Raw genomic sequence first — 25604 nt, 5'->3', positions numbered from 1 at the left:
TAAAGTTCTAGTCTGTTAAGTCTGTATAGCTAATATGTGACCTGGACCACAAAACCAATCATAAGGGTCAAAATTTGACTCTTAAAATCTGAAAGTTGAATAAATAAGCTTTCCATTTATGTATGGTTTGTTAAGATATGGCTGAGATACAACTATTTGAAAATCTGGCATCTGAGGCCGCAAAAAAAAATAAAAAAATAAAAAAATAAAAAAATAAAAATAAAAACATTGAGAAAATCGCCTTTGAAGTGGTCTTAATGAAGTCCTTAGCAATGCATATTACTAATCAAAAATTAAGTTTTGATATGGTTACGGTAGGAAATTGACAAAATATCTTCATGGAACATGATCTTTACTTGATATCCTAATGATTTTTGGCATAAAAGAAAAATCGATTTTGACCCATACAGTGTATTTTTGGCTATTGCTACAAATATACCCATGTCACTTTTGACGGATTTTGTGGTTTAGGGTCACATATAGGTTTTTTATTGAATATAATGTGATTACTAATCACCTTACAGTCATTTCAAAGACTGTTTAATAATGGGGTATGAAAATCCCTTTATTTAAGTTTTACAGATTGTGATACAAATTGTCTTTATTATGAGCTCCAGTATACAACTAATGGACATTCAAAGTCTTTAACCCTGCTGGAAAATCTAGCTAGAACTAGTTTTGGATATGGTTTGTAGCTGGTTCGTGCTGATTAGGTGGACAACCACCCAAACTAGACCAGTTTGGACCAGCAACAAACCACTTTTAAGTCTGTATGACCTGGTCATACCACATGGTCTCATACCCAAGATGGTCTACCAGGTGTCCACCTGCTAGTCAAATACATAAACCAGCCTGAACCAGATAGAAACGAACTGGGTTCTTCCATAACCAGGTGCATTTAGAATCAAACATTTTCTATCCACAATAATCCTCAGGTATTCGATCTCATGCAGATCTTTTTATTCAGTGATGCTAGACATTCAGCTTGACAAGAGTCTGTGGAAGTAAATTGGCTTTAAAGTCTGTTTATAGGCTCTCTGGAGATTCATTTAGCTGCTTCTCAGATTCCTGCTTGTCCTTTTCCATTTGTTCCTGCTCTTTGGTGTCCAGTTCCTTCAGTTTTTCCTCCACGTCTTTGGGAATCTCCACCTCCATCAGATTCTCCATTCCCGCCTCCGGCTCATCTCCAATCAAAACTTAATCAGACACACAAAATTGCACATGAAACCCTAATGGACCTCAATATGTTCCGTCAGAGTCGCATATTGAGAGAAAAGTGGTAATGACGCAGGACGGGAGCTAATGAGATGCCAGACAGCACTTCACTTTTACTGTCATTCCCAAGTAGCAATTTCGGGAACCCGACAACATGGAAAAACTTCAGTAACTTGATAGCTGTTAAAGTCGTGTTAGTTAAAAACTGCTGCATAATGAAAAAGCACCCATTAATCCTGGATAAATATTAGCCTGGTTCTGCGCTTGGCATATTAGCTGTTTTATTGACGCTAATTAAAATGGTTGGGTTGAGGCAAATGGCCGAACCACTGCTTCTGGCCTGGAGTTCAAAAGGGATCTCCCAGACGTTATGGAGAATATCATGCTTTAATAGGAGACCCTGTGACATCTTTTCCATGGGGCTGTACCCAAATATACGCCTGCCACGGTGCAAGGAACAGGCTTTTTCCACCAAATTAGTGTCTCTCGCTGTTTTCGACCAAACTCATAAATCCTGGTTTTGGAGAACTGGAACTGATCTGCCTACTGTCTGGGGTCTTCCAAAGCACAACAATCCACATCTACAGAAAACGTTGCATGTGACGATCTTGCAAAAGTGATGCAATAGAGATGCAATCGTGTAATTGGACGGAACTGCCTTGATTTGAACCTAATGAGCTAATAATGTGTTACACTAAGCATAAACAACACACGGTGCCCACATGTTGCCAATGTTGCCATATTGAATTATTTTTTTTTTCAATAAGCTCATTGCAATGTATTCTGGGATTGCTTTATCCATGAATGATACATACATTGCTGCCTTAAATGTTTTCATACCTGGACGAGTTTCTCACAAGCTGAAATCACATGAGGATCCTTCTCCCATTTGTGAAACTCTCTCATGATGGGATACACATTCTTGTTCTTCACAATCTGTCGGCCCACTTTAGTAGCTGTAAGCTGAATATGAACAGATCATTAAGAAACTGAACTAAAGAATAGCCATACATACATACATAAAGGAAGAAAAATATAGTGATAATACACTACATTCCAAAATTGATGCTTTTATACAGCAAGGACCTATTAAATTGATTAAAAGTGGCAGTAATGACATTTATAATTTTAAAATTTTAATTAAAATATTTCTATTTCAAATTAATGCTGTTCTTTTGAACTTTCTATTCATTAAAGAATCCTTAAAAATGTAATATGGCTTCCACAGAAATATTAAATAGCACAACTGTTTTCAACATTGAAAATAATAAGAAATTTTTCTTGAGCATCAAATCAGCAAATTTGATTTCTGAAGAATGATGTGACACTGAAAACTGGAGCAATGATGCTAAAATTCAGCTTTGCATCACACGAATAAATTACATTTTAAAATATTCAAATAGAACATTTTAAATTGTAATAATATTTTACAATGATACTGTTTTACTGCATATAAATGCAGCCTTGATGAGACTTCAAAAAATGTTATTAAAACGTAAAATATTATAATGTTTGTGTAAGTCATTTACTTCAATACAAGCAAATGATAGATAAAATAAATGAAAGATTTGAGATGCTGTTCTTACAAGCATCAGGGTTTCTAAGAGCATCTTGCGGATATCAGGATCATCTTCTCTCTTTTTATCCTCTGGCAGGTACTGCAAGTCCACAGGCAAACCTGTAAATGCAAAAAAAAAATCAATTAAATATAAAGTATGTAATTGTTGTATTGTTACAATAGTGGCATGACAATCAAACACTTCACCTTTAAAACATCTTAAGAAGGAAAAGTGGTGTTTGCTGTCATAATCCTATCACTTCAATAGAGACAGCATGTCTCTTAATATGCTGGGTTCAGAGTTTGTTCAAATCTCAAACCATAGTAAAAATCATGCTTGCCAATTATACAGTTCAAACACACTCTTATTAAATTAGATTGTACGTTTGGGCTACAGTTATAAAGACTTTGAAAGGATTGCAGAAAGCTCTTATAAGGTCACTTTTTAACTAATACATTTCCTCTCCTATTTTGATCAGAAAGGCACTATGCACAAGTGGAAAATATGGTGCATATAAACTCTTCAAACAGCTTTTATGAAACTGCAAACTTTGAACAAAGATTCTAGCCTAGCAAATTCACAACTTCCTGATGTAATGGTGGTATTTCCACTCTGTTCATTCCATTTTCCTTACACATGCTGTGGGAAATACAATTAACATTCAACCTGTGTATCATCAAAATGAGTAAACAGCACCACCTACTGGACAAACGAAAGAAACGGATTGCTTTTTTTGTTTCTACACTACAAACAAAATTAAAACAAAACAAACATCGTTCTTGGGTAAAGGGGCCTGTACCATGAAGCTGGATTAGCAGGCTAGCCAGATAAGTTTCAGTTTAGTTTAGATTCACTTGTGACTGCACATGGACAAGTACTTCAGTGTAAATGCCTTTAAATTCCTCCTATTCTTTAATCTCTTAACATTTAACAAAAGAGTTTTGAATCTCGCTGGCTCTTTAGCGAGAAGTGTTGCAATTGGCTGTTCACCACAATGTCACAGATTTATAGGCATGTGTGCTACAAACTCAGGATCAAACCTGAGTTGACAAAGAGAGCTGAAGATCAGCATCATGTTACCAATAATGCTGGATTGGATTGGACTGTAGTGGTTTGGTATTGTCAACTCCAAACTAATCCTGTAACTCTGAATTTGTTCATCTGCCATCATGGTACAGACCCCGAGGCCTGTTTGATTGGGTAAGTTTTTTATGTAAGCAAGGTTTATTTATGTTTTTAATCGGTCGTGGGCCCTGTTTTTGTTCTGAATAAGTCAGACTTACTGAAATAAGCCTGGCTTATTTGGTAAACTTGTTTGATGAAACAGGCCCCTGAAGGGCATAGACGTCCAGATGATGTAAAAAGCATCACCTTCATTCTCTTCCTCTGAGAGCTCCTCTGGTCCAGCCAATGGTAATAAAAGGTATGGTAAAATATCCACCGCATCACTGAGCAACCACTCATGATGAGCTGTACGGACAAAATGCATGTTTAATGAGAATTAAAAGCATTTTTGTTCATTTGTCTTCGACGTATTTTTGCATTGGCTTTGCTTTCAATTATGAAATTTGCAGCAATCAAATCACATGCTCTTAACATTTACATATATTCATTTAGCAGATTATATTACTATAGATTACTAAGCCAACCACAAGCATTAAGATATAATTTAAAGATATAAGAATAACTCTTACTATAGGCAAAGCAGCAATTTCGGAGCGTTCCCACCACCCCTCCTCGCCTGGTGGTCGATTCCTCGTACTGTGTGTACGGCAGGAGCCTCTGAATCACACACCTGTAGAAACACACATGAAACAATCAGGACTTCACATTTTATTAATGTCATACTATCTAGTACCACTGTATTACCATGCTTTTGGAGACGTATCATGGTAATATAATGTTTTTTTGACAAAACCATAATAATACCATATTTTGAACATGTACTATGGTAATATTGTAAAAATGTTTTTACGCATGCCATGGATCTGGAAATAGTACTATGATTCGTACAGTGTAATTTTGTATGTAATCATTCAGTACTGTAGTGTTATTAGTCCAGCTTACCTGTCCTTGTCCAGAATGAACTGTCGTGCCTCGGGCAGCTGTGTGAGGTTGGACAGCAGGGGTCCCAGATAATGAAGTGAAGCTTTCTTATTGAACCCCTCTGTGCAGAAGATCTCCACCACTTTGTCCAGTCCGATCTTCTGCTCCTGCAGAGCACTGAACACATCTCTACACGTCCGCTCGTGTCGACTCAGGTTACTGAGGATAGTACAGATGCGATCTGCAAACATATACTCTGGGTCGAGGAGGTTCTGGAACAGTATGTCCAGTAAGTCTGTCTCTTTGACCAAAGGCTGGTGAAGAGTCTCGTCCGCTGAGAGGTTAATCAGAGCATGATAACAGTCCTTGACAATGGCGATGGAGGGGTCGCGCGTCAGAGTAACCAAGGCTTTGAGAAAGTCCGGCTTGGTCTGCAGGTACCGGCACCCATCCCGGTTTCCTGTGAGGCCCAGGATGTATCCTGTGGCCTGACCTTTGACATCAGCTCTCATCTCCAGAGTGAGAAATGACAGCAGTTCTTTAGCTTCACCATCACTAAGCATTGTGGCTACGTCTGTTGACAGACTCAGATTCTTGTTTTTTTTTTAATTCAAACTGCAAAAGAAAACACAGACAGTCTAAGCACTAGCTTAATAATAACCTTTAGACCTAGAATCACAAAATAAAATACAAATACAAATAAACAAAAACTTGATTAAAATACATAAATACATAAACAGTATGTGAGTAAAACAATTAAATAAGCCAGAATCGCAGAATAGAAATAAAATAATATAAATAGTAAAAAAAGAGATAAAAATAAGAATTTGATTGAATTAAAATATATAACATAAAATGTAGATTAAAATAAACAGATAAATAAAAAAAAATTAAAATAAAAAACTAATTTTTATAATACAGTGCTATAATGAGATGAAAAAGCGTAATCATTTAATTAATTGAAAATCAATATTTTCCAAGTAATATTTAGATAAATATATAATCATTTAAGAAACTATATAGATGCCTTTTAAATTTTCGGTTCGTACGAGGGTAACTTAATAATAATTGTTTGCCGCTATTTGGCATCTGAGATATAAAAAAAACTAAAAATAAAAAAAAACTGCCTTAGTGTATCTCAAAGTGCCATGGTATTACCATCACTGTACTATGGCAACACTGTACAGTTTTTTGTAAAGAGTAAAAATTTATTACGATAGTAACATACAGTTTGTGCACTTCAGGACTTCAGAATTATAATCATAACAACTGATCATTACATGTTTACAATATTCAACTGAATATGCAAAACCAAAAATCTGAACTGATCAGCGATCTAAAACTGTAAAAAGCATGTTTAAATATGTGGTATAAAACAAAATCATTTCGTTTTCATTAACAAAATGCATTTGCTGAAATAGACTATACTTACCACATTCACGATACACATAACACATGCGCGTTGAATGTAGTTCCTGCTGTAAGAATTGACATGTCGCTTATCCAATCGGATTACAGTTTACTCAAATCTTCCCGCACTCTTTTTTACGTACTGGCATATGATTGGGCGATTAACTCCAGGCTCCGCCTTCGCAGTCTTCTTCTCGCGCTTCGTGATGACGCAGAGCGTACTGCGTGTGTTTGAAACATGGCAGCAGTTCAAGTAAGCGAAGCGGAGAAGGTTTATATCATGCATGGAGTTCGAGTAAGTAAAATCGCACGTTTGATCATTAAACGTGTTATGAAATAAATAATTTTAACATCCGAAAAAGTCTTATGTCCTCACGTGGTCTGTGTTGTGGTATTCTTGCTGTATGTATGTTCTGAAATAATTATTGTATTTCTAAAATTTGCCTTTTATTCTTATTTCATATTCGCTTGATATGTAATCATAAGGCATTTTTGTTGACAGCTGGTGTAACAAAGGTGGCAGAGACTTACTTCAGAAAGGTGTCTGTCATTCAGGATAGAAACATTTTTCTGAGTGGTGTCAAGAAACCCACTGTAGAAAATATACAAATGATATGCTATCACATGAACCTGATACTTTTCTCAGACGTCATAACACGAGTGTTAAATAATGACCACTGTTGACAGGATGACCTGAGATTGGACGGGCGAGGATGTGAAGACTACAGACACATGGAGATCGAGACGGATGTGGTGTCAAACACTGATGGTTCTGCTAAAATCAGTCTTGTAAGCTGAATTAAACAGTCTTGTGTGTAAAAATAGCACCAGCATTCTTGTAAATCATTTTGTTGTGTGATGTGTTCGGCAGGGTCACACAGATGTTCTTGTAGGAGTAAAGGCAGAGATTGGCAAACCCAAAGCCATGGTGCCAGATGAAGGCTATCTGGAGTTCTTTGTGGACTGGTGAGTGTTTTAAGATCATCAAATTTATGAATACAAAATAGACATCAAGCATGCACCATGACAGCCACTCAGTAAATCACTATACCAACATGACTGTGCACAAAACCATAATAATAAAACATGAAGTATTGTACATGGAATTTAGACATATACATATATTTTTATTTACATACTATTGTAGTATTTATTCATATTTTATTATTTATTAATATAATATTTGTAGGTTTTCATTTTAATAAAAAAAAATTGTTAAATATTTTTTACATGTTAATAAATTTTATTTATTTTATTTAAATATTTCTATTTAGCCACATTTTTTTTTTTTTTTTTTTTTTTTTTTTTTTAACAGTTTTTAACATTTCAGAAGTTTACAAATATAAGTATTTCATCCAGTATTTATATTTGAAATTTATTTCAGCTTAATTTCACTATTTTTATTCGTTTTCGTAATAATTTACAACAACAACACTGGTCTGGAAAAGTCATTGAATTTTCTGTAGTGAATATATTTATGGTTTAGTGTAGTAGTATAGAATGTTTAATAACTAAAAGTTAGTTTTGTTTAAGCAGTTGCTATGTTTAGTACATCTCAGGATAATTTTTATTTTGAACATATTTATTTATACTAAAAAGTTTAACCATTAAATCATGTAAATTCCAAGGTTTAATGCATAAGATTCTGAGATACCCATTTAATAAGACCGTATGAAGTTTTTTTTTGACCGTTTAGTCCATATATGTACATACTGGGAGCTGTAATTGACCAGTGCCGGTACTTCAGTGTATGAATATGCAATTTAGCAATGAATATCCATAGATGATGCATGTTTATATGTTCTTTATATGCAAGCTGATGTCACATCAGTTTACTCACCATTATGAAATGCGTGTTGATTTTTGTAGCTCAGCAAATGCCACTCCAGAGTTTGAGGGGCGTGGAGGGGAGGAGCTGGGGGTGGAGCTTAGTAACACACTCTATAAAGTGTTCAACAACAGACAGAGCGTGGACCTGCGTTCCCTCTGCATCTGTCCGGGAGAGAACTGCTGGGTGCTGTACGTGGACGTGTTGGTGAGTGACCTGAAGAGGGTGAATGAATGAAGAAATAAATATTTCCATTCAATACTAGGAAATATTGTGATATCTATTTACTGTTGATTTATTATTCATTTAAATGTCTAATTATGTTCGCAGCTGCTGCAGTGTGATGGAAACCTGTTTGATGCTATATCCATTGCGATAAAAGCTGCTCTGTTTAATACACGGTAAGTAACCGCATCTCGTTTCCCATTAAAATCCTGACAAAGCTGTAAGGTTTCTATTGGGCAATGTTAAATCTGTGGCAGGCAGTGTTATTTTTTTAATGTTACTCGTACACTGTTATAGTATTTATAAATTTTTTATTTGTGTATTTTCAGTTTTTAAGTTATTTTAGAGTTTCTTTTCTCTTGGGGAAATAATATATTTCATAATTTTTATATATATATATATATATATATATATATATATATATATATATATATATATATATATATATATATATATATATATATATATATATATATATATATATGAATGATTGATTTATTTTATTCTGTAATTAATAATATTTTTAATTTACTGTATACAATTCATTTAGGTATTGTTATTAAATCTTGCTATTTTTGAGTTTGCCATAAATATAGTCTTTGATGCTGTAAAATGTTTAAAATAAATCAAGTTTAAATTTTTCATCTATTATTTTATTTTAATTTCTTTCAGCTTTAATCAATTTAACAAAAGTGATTTTTAATAGTTCTACTTTTAGATAACAATAGCAACATTGTTTCCAGGCCTGAAAAAATCATAGACATTTCTATAATGATTTTTTTTTTTATACTCTACAATATTTTATAACTATGTTAGTTTAGTTTAAGAGGTTTTCTTAAAAGTAAACAGTAAACTCAGGACATTTTAGTTTTGAATATTCATTTATTTATACTTAAACATTTAACCATTGAAACATATACATTCCAAGGATTAATATGCCAGATACAAATATCAATCCATCCTGGGAGTCTCTATAAAATGATTTTAAAAGCCTTTATGCAGTAATTCTAATTGGAAAAGTCATTGAAATTCACTGCTTAAACATTGTGGAAACCCCAAATAAACAATGAGTAACTTATCTGCCTTTTTCCCAAACAGAATTCCCAAAGTGCACATATCTGAGGATGAGGAGGGAGTGAAGGAGATCGAGTTGTCAGACGACCCTTACGACTGCATGCGGCTCAATGTGGAAAATGTTCCGTGTATCGTAACCCTCTGCAAGGTACAGCACAGCCTGGAGCCGTTACCCACAATGCACTCATCTCATGTTCAGTTCTGTGTGTCTGTAGCTTTTATATATCGGATGTGTGTCTGTGTTTCAGATTGGTCACAGACATGTGGTGGACGCCACGCTGCAGGAAAAGGCCTGCTCTGTGGCCAGTCTCCTGATTTCAGTCACACACAGAGGGACGGTCACGTGCGTCAGGAAAATGGGAGGAGGAAGTCTGGACCCAGAAAGTATCTTTGAGATGACCGAGGTCAGATCATTTTTAATTCTAATTATTAGTAGTGTTTTCTAAGGCATCACTTTTGTTCAAATCCCTAACTACAAGTATTATCCCTGTAAAGCCTGAAATAATAGTCAGAAAAGGATTTATTTTTTATTTTTTATGGAACAGTTTATTGAACCTTTAGACAAAATATAAAATAAGAATCTTTACAGAAAAAAGTTTGCATGTGTGTTTTTTGCTGAGTATCTTATTTGATACACCAGGCTTTTATTGCTCATGTAGTATGATATGCTTATATTTATATGGATAAAAAGTAAGATTCAATTCTGATAGATTTATAACAGTATAAAGGATTATTTGCAAAAAAATTCATATAAATATTAATTGTCATTCTATATTTCCCAATGATATGTCTCAGTAAGATGAAACAACTTGATTATCCATGATTTAATTTATATATGTTTCAGTTTAGTTCATCTTGAAATATAAAATTTAGAGGCCTCTGAAATTTTTGTAAAAAAATTATTATAGAGTAGGCTTTATAGGGTTAAACTTTGGTGCTATATTAGAGAATTTCATGCAGCTGGTGCTGTTCATATGTCTGCTTGTATATCAGAACAGACTGGAGCTAACAACTGTATTTTCCTATATTTTTTTTTAAACCAGGTGTTTTTCATTTGTATAATAAATGCTTGTCTCCTGGTTAGGAGTTTCTATTGACTGTCATGGTGTGTTCATGTTATAGGCTGGGAAGCGTGTGGGCAAGGCTCTTCATGCGCCTCTCATGGAGCTGCTGCAGAAAGAAGAAAGTCTTGGCAAGAAACGGCAGAAAGTGGGATTCCTCGGATAGCTTCCTGTTTTGTACCTTTTGTGTTTGTTTTTCAAATAAATGAGCTAAATTTTCTATGACGTTGGTCATGTCCTGCTTAAAAACTTCAACTAACATAGAATCCCATCTAATGTTTCGTCTGCTAAATGACTAAATGTAAATGTAATGTGAGGTTATATAAGTTTGCTGTTTTTGTTTTCATTTTTCCAGCTGTCGTTTAATGACTGAACTCAGACTAGCCCTCGGACTGCTGTGTTTAACAGATGATTGAATGTTAAATGATTCTTCTCTCAAATCATATTTATTTTTTTCCTTTATGCATTTTGAGCTGTTTGAGAAAAATTTGAGCACTTGATGTTTTAAATAGCTGAATTTAATAGATGAGTAGAACAGAATACCCAGAATCCTTATCCAGGACGCCTACATTTACTTCACTATATTACAATTAAACCCTAATCTAATCATGACAAACTATATATCATTGGAAAGGTCTAAGACTCCTAAATAGATATTTTACCAATGTTTTTTATTAAAAAATTATGCAGGAAAAGTAATAGTTTAATTATGACAAGAGTGCACTCTCAAAAATCTACATAATAACGGTTGTTCTGACCTTTGTCCAAAAAAAAGTCTTTTTCGTTGCCTTTTTCTCTATCACACTTTAGAAATAATCAGAAATTATATATCAGCTGCAAACTTAAAATCTTAAAATTCATCCTTTGAAACCCATTTTTAAAATCAGACATTGCATTACCATGAAAATGGTACATCAATATCGTGTTACAAAATGTTTTCGTTCATGAATTATAAAAATTTAAGTTTGGATCGTGCACTTTACAAGTCTGTGTTTAAAAATGTGAGTGACAGTTAAGGGGTAAAAGGAATAGTTCACCCCAGAATGAGAGTCCAAACAGCTGATAAAAACATCACAATAATTCACAAGTAATCCACACCACTCCAGTCCATCAGTTAACATCATTTTTGGTGAAAAGCTGTGTGTTTGTAGTAAATAAATCCATTGTTAAGGCATTTTAACTTAAAGCTGTTGCTTTCAGTAAAATACAAGTCCGTAATCTATCTTTCTCCAGAGAAAAAGTCCATTCTATGTTGTCATCTTGCATCAAAATCCACCAACATGGACTGTTTTGCTTATAAACAAAATCTGTTCATATTTCTCTCCTGATTCAGACGAGGTGACTTTTTCAATGGAGAAAGCACATTTATGGATAGAAGACTCATTTCAGCAACAGTTTGAAGTTTAAAATGTTTTTATGGATTTATTTCTTAAAAACACACAGCTTTACGCTTCGCAAAATGTTAAATGATGCACTGGGTTCGTGTGGATTATTATGATGTATTATCAGCTGTTTGGACTCTCATTCTGACGGCACCCATTCACTGCAGAGGATCCATTGGTGAGCAAGTGATGTAATGCAACATTTCTCCATATCTGTTAAAGAAACAAACTCTATCTACATCTACAATGTTCAACTATTCTTTTAAAGAAGAAGAAGAAGTTGTGTTGGTGACTTTTCTTTCTTTCTTTTTTTTTATTTTTTTATTTGTCCTAGAAAGGATATTTGATTTAATTACGAATATTAGCTAAAAAAAAATGTTTTATACATTTGTGGAATATTCATAGACTTTTGTAAGTTCACAGGTGCTGTATTTATTTTTCCTGGGATGGTGTTGAGCTCACACCAGTGTCCAGCAGGACGTCTCGTCTGCCACGTGTCATCTGAGGAAGATCCACCAGCTGCTGTGAGCCTGGATATATTCCATCCCATAATAGCTTTGCTTCTTCCTGTGGTATGGTGAATCCAAAACAAACCGCAGCAATCACTGCACAGATAACAATATCATACACGAGAAGAATGCATAACATGTGTCCTGAGGAGACCTTAAATGCTCCAGGACTCTCAATGTGTGTTAAGCAATTTGAGAACCTGCTTTTCTGTCTGAGTTAGTCAATTCATTCTAAATATGAGTCCAGGTTTATAATCTGCAATATAACTCAAAGGACTTTTTATAGAAAGGATAGTCTGCCCAAAAAATAACAAAAAAGAAAATATTTTGAAGAAAGTCTGGAACTGAAGTTTTGGTTCCCATTGACTTTCATGATATAATTTTCATTTTTGGGTGAACTACTGCTTTAAATGAGTGGAAAAAAACACTGGGCAAAGAAACCGGGGCTAGTTGTCACACTTAAAAGCTGCCTATATATATATACAGTATGTATGTTCATAAACACTTATATAACTTACTCCACTGTTGATTTTTTATCTAATAATTATTTTTGAAATGATACCCCACATTTAGAACAAGTCTATTTCCACTTTTAGCTAAGTTTAAAAAGGAAAAATAATTAACTAAAACAAAATTAATTATGCCACAAAATTTGGAAGGTAACAAAATTCAAACTATTTTGGGTAACAGACGATGTAATTAATATTTTATAAGTACTAAAAAAACAATTACACTGTCCTGTTCTTGTCTAGAGAACATTATTCAACTTTTTAATTAAGTTCTACTTTTGTTACATACAGTTAATTGACTCTTGTTTTAATGTATGTTATTGTGGCTTTATTATGTTCACATTTTTATATTACAATAATATTATACTTGAATTTAAGCTTGGAGGACATAATTCACAAAACTGATTCTGTGTGAAACCAGCACACGGTGTGTAGTTTATGTAACACTTCTAGCCATGAGCTAGTGTGTGTGTGTGTGTTTGTGAGGTGTGTGAGGACGTCACTCCTCCTCTCTGCTCAGGATGAAGACCAAACGCAGCAGGTTCTTATTACAGCAGTTTTCCTCTGTGAGCTGAGCTGAGCTGAGAAGCGGAGATCTCTCCTCATTCTCCAGACTTCACCATGAGACTCAGAGACGGCTGTCTTCTGCTGGGAGTCCTGCTGCTCCTCACACACACCTCTCACCAGCAGAACACTCCCAAGAAGAAACCCAATGCTAAAAAAGGTGAGAATGGATGATTTTTGCTCATTTGTGTTGAGTTTTATCTGCTTTGTGTCAGTTCTAAATGTTGAAAAAGTTGCAGAGCATCACTGTGCAATGCATATTTTCTTTAAAACTTGCTGTTTGAGGAAAAGTAAACTCAGTTTCCTACTCAGTAAGCACTGATATGTTTAATGCATTTGGGTGTGTTTTTAATTTTAACGTAAAAAATTTTTTATTTGAATCAGTTGAATTGATTCTCAAGTTTTAAAATAAATTAAAATACAACTAAATTATCACTGTTTTTAATATAATCAGTAATGATTATATTAGTAATTTCATAAAGAATATAAGTTAATTTAATTACATTTATTAAAAGTCTTAAATATATTAAAATGCAATAAAATAAGTTACAAATAAAAAATTAATATATATATTTTTTAAATTACACATTTATGGTGACTCTCATTACCATACCACTTTTTAAAATCAGTATACATTACATCATCTTAATGGTTTTATAAAAGGCCTCATTTACTTTATGCATAATTTTAGGGTCAAATAGGTTTTTTTGTGTGTGTATTTTTCCTGTAATTCATCCTAAGATCTCTCTATCTATAAGACTCAGATACTCGAGCCAGCGCTGCTTTGGAGGACCTGCAACAGCAGATCAATAACATTGTGGAGGAACTGAATCTTCTAAAGGAGCAGCAGGCCCTGCAGACTGGTGAGAACTTCATAGAGTTTCCCCATCACACCTTAAATCCATCTGCATTAGTGAAGCATCTAGTATTTCTAACCTAGTCTATTTGACTCCAAAAAACAAAACAAAAATCAATAAGCTCAAAATCCCAATTTTTTTTACTGTAGACTGTGGCGTATTGTTTGGATTAGAGTTTCTACACTTACATAAGACACATGGCCTGCACATGTCACTTCTGATGATTTGTACAGCTTGTGTTTCCCTGGAGAACACTGAGTCAGATGTCGTCCAATGTTTGATGTATGAGGAAATCTTGAGACAAATATGTGTTATATTTCATAAGACTATACAACTTTAATATTCTGAAAGTAGACTAATCAAACACAGGCCAAATATCACTCTTAAGTTCTTAACTTTTGTATCATTTTATATATAATTTTCCCTTAAATTCACTTGTAATGTTCTCACTTTCATTTTCCACCTACTTTCTGACTTACCATTAAAAAAAAAGCTGTTTCGCAATCTGTATATAGAATACATGTAAATGAGCTCTGTCGTGATTGGCTGACATGTGCATATGGGCGTGGTTCACACATCAGGGCAGAGCAAGTTGCAGGTGTTGATATATAAATATGTCCAGTAATCAGGGGTGCAAACACATGTATGGTCAAAAAAGAGAGAGGTAATCGAAGCCCCCGCCCAGCGGCAAATATCCAGATACTTACATTGCCACCAATATTATTATATTAATATATTGCTATATAATACTAAATAAGATGTGTATTAATATTAGGGCTGGGGAATCGATTAAAAAAAATTAACTAATTAATTGCACAATTTGCTGTAATTAATTGCATTTCCTCCAAGCTTGTAATCATCAATAATTAAACTTAGAATCACTGGAAAAAAAAAGGAACAGAAAATAGCCCTATATTAAAATAATATTAAACATCAATATATCAATGTATTATTCTTTTTCAATAATCAATCAACATAATCAATTTAAGATTTTTTTTCAAAAAATTTTTTTTTACTAATTATAAAAATAAACTATAGTCCTAAAAAAAAGCTATTATTTCCAGAGCATGTGATCAGAGCAGGTCATTTTAAAGGAATAGTTCACCCCAAAATAAAAATTCTGCCATCATTTACTCTTCCTCAAGTTGTTCCAAACCTTTATGACTTTATGCTGAACACAAAAGAAGATTTTGAAGAAAGTCGGTAACCAAACGACTGATGGACCCCATTATTGACTTCCATAGTAGGAAAAAAAAAATACTATGGAAGTCAATGGGGACCAGCAACTGTTTAATTAGCAACCTTTTTTAAAATACCTTTTTTTGTGTTTAGCAGAAGAAAGGAAATAATACAGGTTTGGAACAACTTGAGGGAGAGAAAAATGACAGATTTTTCATTTTTGGGTGAACTATTCCTTTAACATTGTTGCCCAGCATGACTATACCAGCTCAGCAAACAGAAGTCTACAGAGAAATGTCACCTTATTTGAGCAGACTTTGCTTTTCCAGTGCTTGATCGATACATGATTGGAGCGTTTGGGCCGTGAACGACAGAGCAGAACGCGCAGCGCAAACACAGAGTCGGACATTGAGCAGAGAGCGCAGCGCGCCGACACCTATGGCCGACACACACACACAGACACACACACACGGAACAGAGAGTGCGGCGGCGCACACGGAGCGGAAAAGACCCGTTCATGAAAGCTGCGCGAGAATGAAACCCGATCCACATATTTTCGGCTTTTCAATAGCAGCCGCAACAGGAAATCATTAAAACGAGGCAAAAAAAGTGCTGCGTTAAATGCGTTTTTTTTAACGCGTTAAATATTTCAAATTAATCGCAAAGATTAACGCGTTAATTCCCCCAGCCCTAATTAATATTAATAAAACATCCTAACTATCAGCATTGGCGTGTTCTACCTCTTTTACTGACGGCTTACAAAATGAAACAGGTAACGTTAGCACCACAACCATTATTTGAACTCGCACAAATTAGCATTATTTTTATTATTAATATATTTTTAGGTTACCGTATATATCGACGGATTACATTTTTTCACGAGCACATGCGACCAAAATGGTTGTAATTTCGAGCCTAACAACTTATTTCTATGTAGCTACAGTCATCCATAATTTGATCTGCTAGCTAGCACTAACGTTAGGTCTTTACATGTGAACTTGATGTAGCTAAATCGTACTGATAGCAGGTTACACACAGACGCACAACATATTACCTCGGCCTAGTTAAAATGTTTAATAAATTACATGACTAGTAGATTACATAACATTATAAACCAAAAATATCCTTACCTCCAGTCATTGATGATCTCACCAGTTTCCAGTAAAACGGGAAGGCGCGGCGCCGAACTCGGGTCTCAGGGATAAATAATGCAGTGGCAGATATACCGCAGCGAGAAGATAGTGGTTCACACCAGCGCGCATACCGGTGCTGTTTTGGCGCGCAGTGTTCTGATTTGCTCATTTACTTTTTTGGTGGAGGCAATCCTGAATTACTGATGGTGAAATTATAATCCGACACTCTCAGCCCCCCCCCCCCCCCCACCCCCACCCCCCCCCCCCCCCCCCCCCCCCCCCCCCCCCCCCCCCCCCCCCCCCCCCCCCCCCCCCACCCCCCCCCCCCCCCCCCCCCCCCCCCCCCCCCCCCCCCCCAAGAAAAAAACTCTTCGGATCTGCACGATTCACACAAGTCACCCAGACGGCCGCGAAAAAAGCGAGAGCCGCCGAAAAGCGCGCTGTTTGCACCCCTGCAGTAATATGTTAATGAGCTCATCATTTCTAAGTAATGTTTTGCCTAACAATTTAGTTTTATTGCTAAAATCAAAATTAAAAGTAAAACCATTTCATTGTTTTATTTAAAATAAACATGAACTGAAATAAAAAAAACTAATAAAAATGACAAAATTGAAATACACTTAGAACTTAGACACATTTTTTATTTACATTTACATTAAAATGCATTTTGAATTTGTTTTTTATTTTTATAAAATGGGAAATAGAAAAATTAAAAAATTAAAAACTATAATAGTAGCTATATCCATAATATTAAAATAACCCTGCTTACAATACATTACACTTTTTATTTTAAAACGACAACAAAATGTTTTGGTACATTGTATGAGGCATTTAAAGAATGGAAACAGAACCCAAACATGTGTTGTTGTTCTCTGCCAGTCTGTCTGAAAGGCACGAAGATCCCTGGTAAGTGTTTTCTGGTGGACACCGTGAAGAAGCGCTACCACACGGCCAATGAAGACTGCATCGCCAAGGGAGGAATCCTCAGCACTCCGCTGTCTTCTGATGAAAACAGACAACTATATGATTACGTGCGGCAGAGCATTGGCCCGGATGCTGATATCTGGCTGGGCATCAATGACATGCAGACGGAAGGCGTGTGGATGGACCAGGCCGGCTCAAACATTCGCTACAAGAACTGGAAGCTCCCGCAGCCCGACGGCAGCAGCGCAGAGAACTGCGCCGTGCTCTCCGGTACTTCCGGCGGGAAGTGGCTGGACGAGAATTGTCGCGAGGAGAGAGCGTCCGTCTGCGAGTTCAACATCGTCTGAGATCATCCAGCGCGCCGGTTTGCTTGGCTTTAGCTGTCCTCATCATTGCACAATCCTGCTTGCATTGTGTTTGCTCCGTAATTAATATAGTTTTCTTTTGAGGAGAACAAAGATAGTCATTTTACTCCATAAAAATGTTCATGATCTATAATCAAAGACTGAACACTGTAATAAAAGACATTTTTGAACAGTCTCCATTAAGATCTTGCCAAAAACGCAAAATAAACAAACACATTAAAGAAGTATTTCACACAAAAATGAAAATGTACTGACCCTCAGGCCATCCAAACATCACAGTAATCCACAAGTGACCCACACTGGACTCCAGTCCATCAATTAAAACTCTTGTGAAGAGAAAAGCTGTGTTTTTAACAAAACAAAACCATCATTAAGGCGTTTTAACTCAAAACCGTTGCTAAAATAGAGAATCCATATGAATGCTTCCTCCAATGAAGTCCATCTCTGTCCTCTCACATCAAAAACAAACCAACATATTAGTTTTGGACTGTTTTCACTTGTAAATGCTGCTTGATCTGTGCACATTTCTCTCCTTGATTCAGACAAGAAAACTTTTTCACCGAAGAAAGCAATATTATGGATCACAGAAAGCAATGGTTTAAAAGTAATACATTTTACCGATGGAATTATTTCTTACAAATACACAACTTTTTTCACTTCATAAGACATTAATCGATGGACTGGAGTCTTGTGGATTATTGTGATGTCATTTTTGGAAGAATATTCCTTTAAGATTATTGAATTCTGATGATATTTACAAAGCAGTCCAGCCACCTGATAAAATCCAGTTGAACGATGATTATTTCAGATTGCTAGCTTTGTTACTTGTTTATTTTCTAACAAACTAAATGTCTAGCTTGATATAACCTGAACATATATTTTTATCTTAATAAAGTGTATCAAAAATATGCCTCTATTCTGCAGGTTTCCTAACAATTGAAATGCTCATTACATATTCATTAAATATTTTGACTAATTTGGCTTTCACTTGCCATTGAGTTTTGATTTGCCAGCTCCATTTATCACATTTTGCCTGAGAATGGGCAATATCGGTTATTGGTTGATAAGAAAGATTTATTATTTATCATTCTCATTTTTACATTAAGATGTCTCTGCTATCATCTATCAATCACTCAAAAGGTATAAATGCCGTCAAATGTAGTCTCAAATATACATTTTTCATGCATTATATAATGCTGTGATGCTTAACTTTGGTTTTAGCTTTATGATTTTTCCCCCATTTAGATAAAATGGCATACTTTAATATCAGCCATTTATTGGTTATTGAGCATGACATGACAATAATGTATTAGTGTGCATCCCTAATTTTACTGTGTAAAATGCTAAATGCATTTTAATGTCTATTCCAGAGAGTTCTACTGATTTTTCTTCAAATCTATTGCGGAAAATGTGAAAACTCTGCGTCTGATTGTGGTCTGTGTGTGTGATTATCTTCATTCCTAATACATTCTGAACAGAGTGGAACATCTATTAAAATACCAGAGAATTTATTTTAGGAATGAATGAAGTAAACACACAGAACTGAATAACAAACACATACTGTATGAAACCAGTAGCCTGGAGACAATCACTGTTAAAACAAAAAAAATCCAATAGAGAAAGTCACAGCACGCTTCCACCAGGGGTTCGACTCTCAAACAGCCCCAAACAAGAGCGTTAATTCTGTACACTTAGGCTACAAGCCCATTAAAAACCTTTAAAACAGAATTTTTTATAAAATATACATGCAAGATACACACATGACCACTAGGGCGGCGAGAGAGAGCATGGCCTTTTTCCATCAGTTCAAAGCTGTACATAAAAACATTGTCTTTGTATGTGCACATGCACAAGCTTGCAGCTCACGGCTTTTCTGCTCTCCCAATAAAATCTGAAGCAGGCGAATAATCATATCCTCATTCTCACACACTCTCCTCGTATTCTGGCTCAGGATAAGAATCCAAATCTGAATCCATTTGCGGTTGTAGTTTGGACTCATCAGCAGACAGACGAATGGGATTTATATCCCCGACACTCTTGAAAGTGTTCAGCGCGTTATCCATCATCCTGCGATCTTCGAATCCTAAGCTTCCCTGCAATATGAGCGGCGAGCGAGGCTTTGGCAGGTTAAAGGTGTTAGGTGGGTTTAGAAAAGGCTGAAAAGCATCTCCTTCTCTTCTGTCCAGCGAATATTCAGCAGATGAATCCGTAGCTGCTGGGACGGAGTCCATGGGGCCCTGGAATGGACAGTATGCGTCCACCTGATGTCCGTTGCTCCAGGCTCCGCTGTCAACCTCTGCAGGTTGGTTCTTGTCCACAAGGTGTCCGTACATGGTGGGGTCATCAATAGAGGCGTAGACATGGGACTCATTGTCTGCTCTGGTTTTTGGGAAGCTGGCGTTACCCGGGAGGACAGGTTTCCCTCTGGGCATAAAGATGGAGGACCTGTTGTTATTGGGTTTGTTTTTCCTTCTGAAAGAGAAGAAAATAGTTTGAAAATGTTAATTATTCCTAAAAGTACACAATCAGGGCTAAACTTTAAGTTCTAAGACTACATATTTTAATTCTAGATTTATGTTTGTCAGTTGAAAACAACTGAATATCTACAAAATTGTTCATAATATATCAAGAAGCAATGGCAAAATTAAATTTTAATTCAGCTTTGTTCAGAATAGGATACTACTATACTATTATTACATTATTTAGTATATATACTAACATTTTTATATGCATTTAATACTCAGATTTGTAGTATGTGCCAAAACGTCTTTTTTAACTACCTATTTCATCTGATTGAAATCATTCAACAGTTATGTGCACAAAATTGGGATGAAAAAAAAGCAAAAGAACAGTATAATTATTGCAAGGAATGCACTGAATTAAACAAGGCATGCGGTGATGTCAAGTGACAATGTTTAAAACAGTGTTATTTTAAGAATCTTTAATAGACTTATACTTTTTTTCTAAAATATTTTTAACATTTTCCCCTTTGATGTAACTTTTTTAACTTGCTTATAGTTTTAGTAATTTTATTGTTTTCTTCTTTAGTTTTTTCCAGTTTTAGTTATTTTAGTATTCAAGCTAAACTAAATTATTACTTACAAATGTTGGCAACTAGATGAAATACAAGTTTTATATAAATTTATTTCAAATAATGACATTTTCATAATGGTTTTAGTTACCAATAATAACACAGATTTGAAATGTTGCATATGCAACATAAAATATGCAAATTAATTTCATAGGGAAAAACATAGATTTATACTATAAAAACTAGTAAAAATCTGTATATTCCATTCCAAAAATTGCCATAACTACATAGTTTGATTTTTTTTAACTTATTTTGTAATTTACCTGTGCTATCTGTATGCATGATGCAGTTTACATTTTTATTTAAATACATTTTATTTTATTTCCTGATTTAGGGCAGCTGCTACTTGGAACAATAGCCACATTTATCCATTTGTTGCAGAAAAAAAAAGAAACGAAAAAAAACTTTAAAATGTTTGCAACCAATACCAAAGAAAATTCAGACTCACTTTCGAATGACGCACACAACTATAACTGCGATGATTACCAACAACAGCAGCGCTCCGACTATAGCCAAGATAATGCTCAGGAACTTCTCTGTACAGAGAGGAAAAACAGTAGGAATGATTATCTTTTACTGTAATACAAGCAATAATACAACAATGTGAATGTGATGAATGAGCAAACACAAACTTTGAAATGCTTACTGATTTCCTTCTGCAGACTGATCTTTGAGAGCACAGCGAAGCGGTCGCTCTTGGGCTCACAGTTGGACATGTTCAGGTAGAAGCTCTGCTGTTGGACAACAGGGCCGGTGAAGCTCTGATCTTCTCTCCAGGACTGCGTTTGGCCTTGAGAGTCCAGCGGTCCGATCGATACCTCAGTGTGGCCCGAGTCACATTTGGGCTTGCTGACGTTGGAGAACAACAGCTCGGCCTTGTACTCTTGGGGAATGGTGATGATCCATGAGGCGGATGAGGAAGGATTCATGCCATCGGGCCAATTTGGTGTTGCAAGGTACATGGGTCCAGAAATGAGTGGAGATACAGTGTAGATTACATTTTCTGTGAAGAAAACAGAAATACACTGCTGTGAAACTGTCAGCTCTCTGCTGGGTAAAACCTTCCTTTTTTCTAACTTTCTACTCATCAAAAGCGTCTTGAAAACTGTAAAATGTCTCATGGTTTCCACAACAATGTTTAGCACAACAACTGTTTTTAACATTGATAATTATCAGAAATGTTTCTTCAGCAGCAAATCAGCATATTAGAATGATTTCTGAAGGATCATGTGACACTGAAGACTGATGATGCTGAAAATTCAGCTTTTCATCACTGGAATAAATTACACTAATATATTCAAATAGAAAACTGTTATTTTAAACTATAATAATATTTTACTATTTTTACTGTATTTTGAATCTAATAAATGCAGGCTTGGTAAGCATACAGCAAGAGACATTCAAAAAACACTCCAGAAAATAGAAACTTAATTATTCCAAACTTTTGACCAGTAGTGTACTTACCCGTGATCTCTGGACTAATGCCGAAATTTAAGAAAGGTCCTTTTTCCTGGCTCAGGTCTTTAATGTTGTTAGGAGTTACAGTGATGGAAACGTTTCCTTTGATTTGGATTTTTTGGATAGTGCCTTCAGCTGCAGAGCAAAACTGGCCGATGCTGGAGCCCTCAGTCTCAGAGATCAGCAGAGAGACTCTCTCGTTACACTGCTTGTCTGGTACAGACTGGTGCAGGCTGCTTCCCTTTGGAGGCATGAGATCCACGGTGCTTTGATCCCGCAAACGGAGCAGCCAGGTGAACTGATGGAGGGGAACAGGAAGGTTAAGGTCCAGAGTGGGAATGGTGAGGGACGGCCCGGTCGCATCACGGGCAGACACACTGGGACAGTCTATAATTATATTGAGGAAAGGGAAGAAGGGGAACAAATCAAAATAATGTGGTAAATGAATCTCAAAATGATTCTGTCAAGATTGTGATTTAATAAATATATAAATCACTTCTGCAAAAGGACATGCTGCATGTTGACATTGGACAGATGGATTTTTGTAAAGACATTCTGGGTTTTCAAAATTGTCATTTTGGGGAGTTTTTTAAGTTTTAAAAAAAGGCTAAAATCCTTGTTATACTATCCCACAAAAAAATCTTGTAATGATCGGAGGAAAAAAAATAAAATAAAAACTAGCTTCTTTTCCATTAATGAGTTAAGTTTGAATTTAATTGGCCACACCCCAAAGGAAGTTGAATTGGAATTCACTGAACTGCAATTTAAAGAAAATTCAACACAGGCAATGCATTCAGGGAAATGAAGTCCTCTTCTGGGTTATTATCATTAACTCAATTAAAACAATAAAACGTTTTTATTACTTAAAATAAAAGCTTGAAGGGTTTGTTCACCCAAAAATGAAAATTAGGCTTCGTTTTACTCAACCCCGAGGCATCCTAGGTGTATATGACTTTCTTCTTTCAGATGAATCCAGCCTGAGTTATATTAAAAATTGCCTTTGATCTTTCAAGCTCTATCATTGCAGTCAGAGGGTGTTCCATTGCTTCAGTCCAAAAGATGTGAAATAAAAAGCGCCATTCCATAAATAAAAAAAAAAAAAGTTTCTCACAAGGCTCCAGGGGGTGAACAAAGGCCTCCTGTAGCAAATCGATGCGTTTTTGTAAGAAAAATATCCACATTCAAAACCTAATAATCACTTTTAGTTACCTTGCACTCACTGTTGTAATACAGAAGCAGTGCCGGGAGCATGACGTATAGAGGTCAGTGTTGCACATGTGCCGGTGAGTCTTGTGAAAACCAACATTTGTTTACAGGATCAAAAGAAGCAAAGTTTCCTTACTTCAGCAAAGGAACACCAGTCTCCTCTTGGCTTATATCGAAATCCTCCGACATTCTTCTTTACAAATCCTTGTTTTGTACTTCTAATTAGTGCCCATTGTTTTGTTTTGATCTCTCAGCTGCGTTTCCATGTGCGTCACTTCTAAGCAGCGCACGCGCAAAGCTGACCTCAAACTTAATTCCCCCGGGACTGTTTCCGTTTACAACAGTGAGTGCAAGCTAGATTCAAGTGTAAATTTGGTTTTGAATATGGATATTTTTCTTACAAAAACGCATCGATTCACTACAGGAGGCCTTTGTTCACCCCCCGGAGCTGTGTGAGACACTTTTTTTTTTAATGGATGGGTGCTTTTTATTTCATGTCTTTTGGACTGAAGCAATGCAACACCCGTTGAGTGCCATGAAACAGCTTAAAAGATCAAAGACAAGTTAAATAAAACTCCGACTGGATTCGTCTGAAAGAAGAAAGTCAGATACCACATATTACCACTCGCTTTGACTATTGTAATGATCTTTTCTCTGGCTTACCAATCTGTGTTATCAATATTTGTTGCTTTGGTGTACCATGTTCAGTGTCCTTGAGCTCGGGAAAGGCGCTATATAAATTAAACATATTATTATTTTTATTATATACACCTAGGATGCCTCGGGGGTGAGAAAAAAACGGAGCCTAATTTTCATTTTTGGGTGAACTAACCCTTTAACTGAAATAAAATATATAAAAAAATTACTTTACAAAAAAAAGGGAGTCAAAAATTTTCATTTAGTTCTATCCATCTATCTATCTATCTATCTATCTATCTATCTATCTATCTAAAAAATTCTGTTGATTATACAAATCAGAGCATTTTAATTTTATTATTACCTTACATTCAAATTCTATATTCTATTTGATGCAGAGTTAAATTTGAGACCCCAGGTGACATTGCATACATACCACAAAACAAAAACAGCCAGAAGAGCTGTCAACTCATCAGTTTCAATGACTAGGCAAGAGACGTCTGTGTGATTTCACTTCTCCGATGAGTTTAAGCCAGATCAAACAAAGTATTTTTTTCCACATCTACAGATTTTCCTTTCCATTGTGTTACAAGGTTCTTTAACATTGAGACATATAACTGAGCTGTAGTTACCTATGACTTTGGTGGCTGTCAACTGCAGATCCTGCACGGGGCAGTCGAAGAAGGACAGGTCAGCTTTGGTGCCTGCAGGAACCACTATTTTCTCCTGCATCACAGAGTTCAAGCTCATTTCACAGTATGACTCCCGGTTTTTGTTTTCTATTTGCAGACTCAATCCCTCCTCATTCCGGAGATCCACAGTGCAAAGATCTGAACAGAATAGGAAGATGAAAAGCACGTTATTTATCAGCAACTTAGAAGCATGAAATATTCAATGTACCAAACTGACCCTCAAAAGACCCAAACTCAAAAACAATTATTTCAGATACAAAACCTAAGTTACAGGCAAATTTTTTCCTTACATGGAGTCCCACTCCTGAACACCTCCACGTTGAAGTTCAAGGAAAGCCCAGAAACATTCGCCACTTTCTTTGTATCACAGTTGGTCAGAGTCAGGCTGAAATCTCCCTGTTTATTAGCCGGCTGAGTTTCTGTTGGGGCCACTGTGAATGAAGTCTTGTCTCCCAGTGCATAATCACACATAACAGTTTTCTTTTGGCATTCTGGTGGAATGTAATGTTGAAAGCGAACAGTAAAATTGTGCATAGGCTTAACAGCAAAGTTCCACTTCATTTTTTGTTCATCGTAGTAGCCTGTGAGGTAGTCTGGAGTAAAGAAATCAACAGAAAACGCTCCTCTGGGCAGCTTGACATCCATCTCAACTACTCCTAGAGATGCAAAAAAAAACAAGAA

The 25604-nt window shown here is 35.7% G+C and overlaps 4 protein-coding genes across 5 annotated transcripts in view; 2 read left to right on the top strand and 2 right to left on the bottom strand.

Annotated features, from left to right (window-relative positions):
• Positions 1-534: 534 nt before the first annotated feature.
• Positions 535-6330, bottom strand: hgh1 (HGH1 homolog (S. cerevisiae)). The gene is made up of 7 exons (XM_042745224.1): positions 6253-6330; positions 4842-5435; positions 4469-4569; positions 4146-4244; positions 2802-2893; positions 2056-2178; positions 535-1197 (listed from the first exon to the last, which is right to left on the bottom strand). The coding sequence occupies exons 2-7, from the start codon at positions 5381-5383 to the stop codon at positions 1027-1029; spliced, it is 1128 nt and encodes a 375-aa protein (XP_042601158.1). The 5' UTR covers positions 5384-5435; positions 6253-6330; the 3' UTR covers positions 535-1026.
• A 64-nt stretch (positions 6331-6394) lies between these two features.
• Positions 6395-10638, top strand: exosc7 (exosome component 7). The gene is made up of 8 exons (XM_042745225.1): positions 6395-6525; positions 6918-7019; positions 7102-7196; positions 8100-8265; positions 8389-8459; positions 9382-9505; positions 9606-9761; positions 10480-10638. Exons 1-8 carry the CDS (start codon positions 6469-6471, stop codon positions 10582-10584), a joined length of 876 nt encoding a protein of 291 aa, XP_042601159.1. The 5' UTR covers positions 6395-6468; the 3' UTR covers positions 10585-10638.
• Positions 10639-13174: 2536 nt separating this feature from the next.
• Positions 13175-18748, top strand: clec3bb (C-type lectin domain family 3, member Bb). The gene is made up of 3 exons (XM_042744989.1): positions 13175-13542; positions 14141-14245; positions 17431-18748. Exons 1-3 carry the CDS (start codon positions 13440-13442, stop codon positions 17820-17822), a joined length of 600 nt encoding a protein of 199 aa, XP_042600923.1. The 5' UTR covers positions 13175-13439; the 3' UTR covers positions 17823-18748.
• An 80-nt stretch (positions 18749-18828) lies between these two features.
• Positions 18829-25604, bottom strand: part of cdcp1b (CUB domain containing protein 1b) — a 12911-nt gene continuing 6135 nt past the window's right edge. For both annotated transcript variants that reach the window (XM_042744988.1, XM_042744987.1), the window contains 6 exons: positions 25214-25579; positions 24864-25061; positions 22396-22776; positions 21578-21934; positions 21380-21467; positions 18829-20312 (listed from right to left, as the gene is read on the bottom strand). In XM_042744988.1, coding sequence (XP_042600922.1) covers positions 19763-20312; positions 21380-21467; positions 21578-21934; positions 22396-22776; positions 24864-25061; positions 25214-25579 — 1940 coding nt within the window. In that variant the 3' untranslated portion in view covers positions 18829-19762. The remainder of the gene's footprint in view (positions 20313-21379; positions 21468-21577; positions 21935-22395; positions 22777-24863; positions 25062-25213; positions 25580-25604) is intronic.

The sequence above is a fragment of the Cyprinus carpio genome, chromosome B19 (assembly GCF_018340385.1).
Source record: "Cyprinus carpio isolate SPL01 chromosome B19, ASM1834038v1, whole genome shotgun sequence".
NCBI classification, from domain to species: Eukaryota; Metazoa; Chordata; class Actinopteri; order Cypriniformes; family Cyprinidae; genus Cyprinus; species Cyprinus carpio.
Note: the sequence above shows the minus strand (reverse complement) of the source record. Positions and strands in the feature narration are given on the sequence as shown.

Excerpts from the sequence above, each read along its gene's own strand:
- hgh1 (XM_042745224.1), bottom strand. The coding sequence starts at position 5,383 with ATGCTTAGTGATGGTGAAGCTAAAGAACTGCTGTCATTTCTCACTCTG. Across the intron at positions 2,179-2,801 it reads TCTTAGAAACCCTGATGCTT|CTTACAGCTACTAAAGTGGG; the intron begins GTAAGAACAGCA and ends GTTCATATTCAG. Across the intron at positions 1,198-2,055 it reads CTTGTGAGAAACTCGTCCAG|GTTTTGATTGGAGATGAGCC; the intron begins GTATGAAAACAT and ends GTGTCTGATTAA.
- exosc7 (XM_042745225.1), top strand. The coding sequence starts at position 6,469 with ATGGCAGCAGTTCAAGTAAGCGAAGCGGAGAAGGTTTATATCATGCAT. Across the intron at positions 6,526-6,917 it reads ATATCATGCATGGAGTTCGA|GATGACCTGAGATTGGACGG; the intron begins GTAAGTAAAATC and ends CACTGTTGACAG. Across the intron at positions 7,020-7,101 it reads GTTCTGCTAAAATCAGTCTT|GGTCACACAGATGTTCTTGT; the intron begins GTAAGCTGAATT and ends TGTGTTCGGCAG.
- clec3bb (XM_042744989.1), top strand. The coding sequence starts at position 13,440 with ATGAGACTCAGAGACGGCTGTCTTCTGCTGGGAGTCCTGCTGCTCCTC. Across the intron at positions 13,543-14,140 it reads GAAACCCAATGCTAAAAAAG|ACTCAGATACTCGAGCCAGC; the intron begins GTGAGAATGGAT and ends TCTATCTATAAG. Across the intron at positions 14,246-17,430 it reads GCAGCAGGCCCTGCAGACTG|TCTGTCTGAAAGGCACGAAG; the intron begins GTGAGAACTTCA and ends GTTCTCTGCCAG.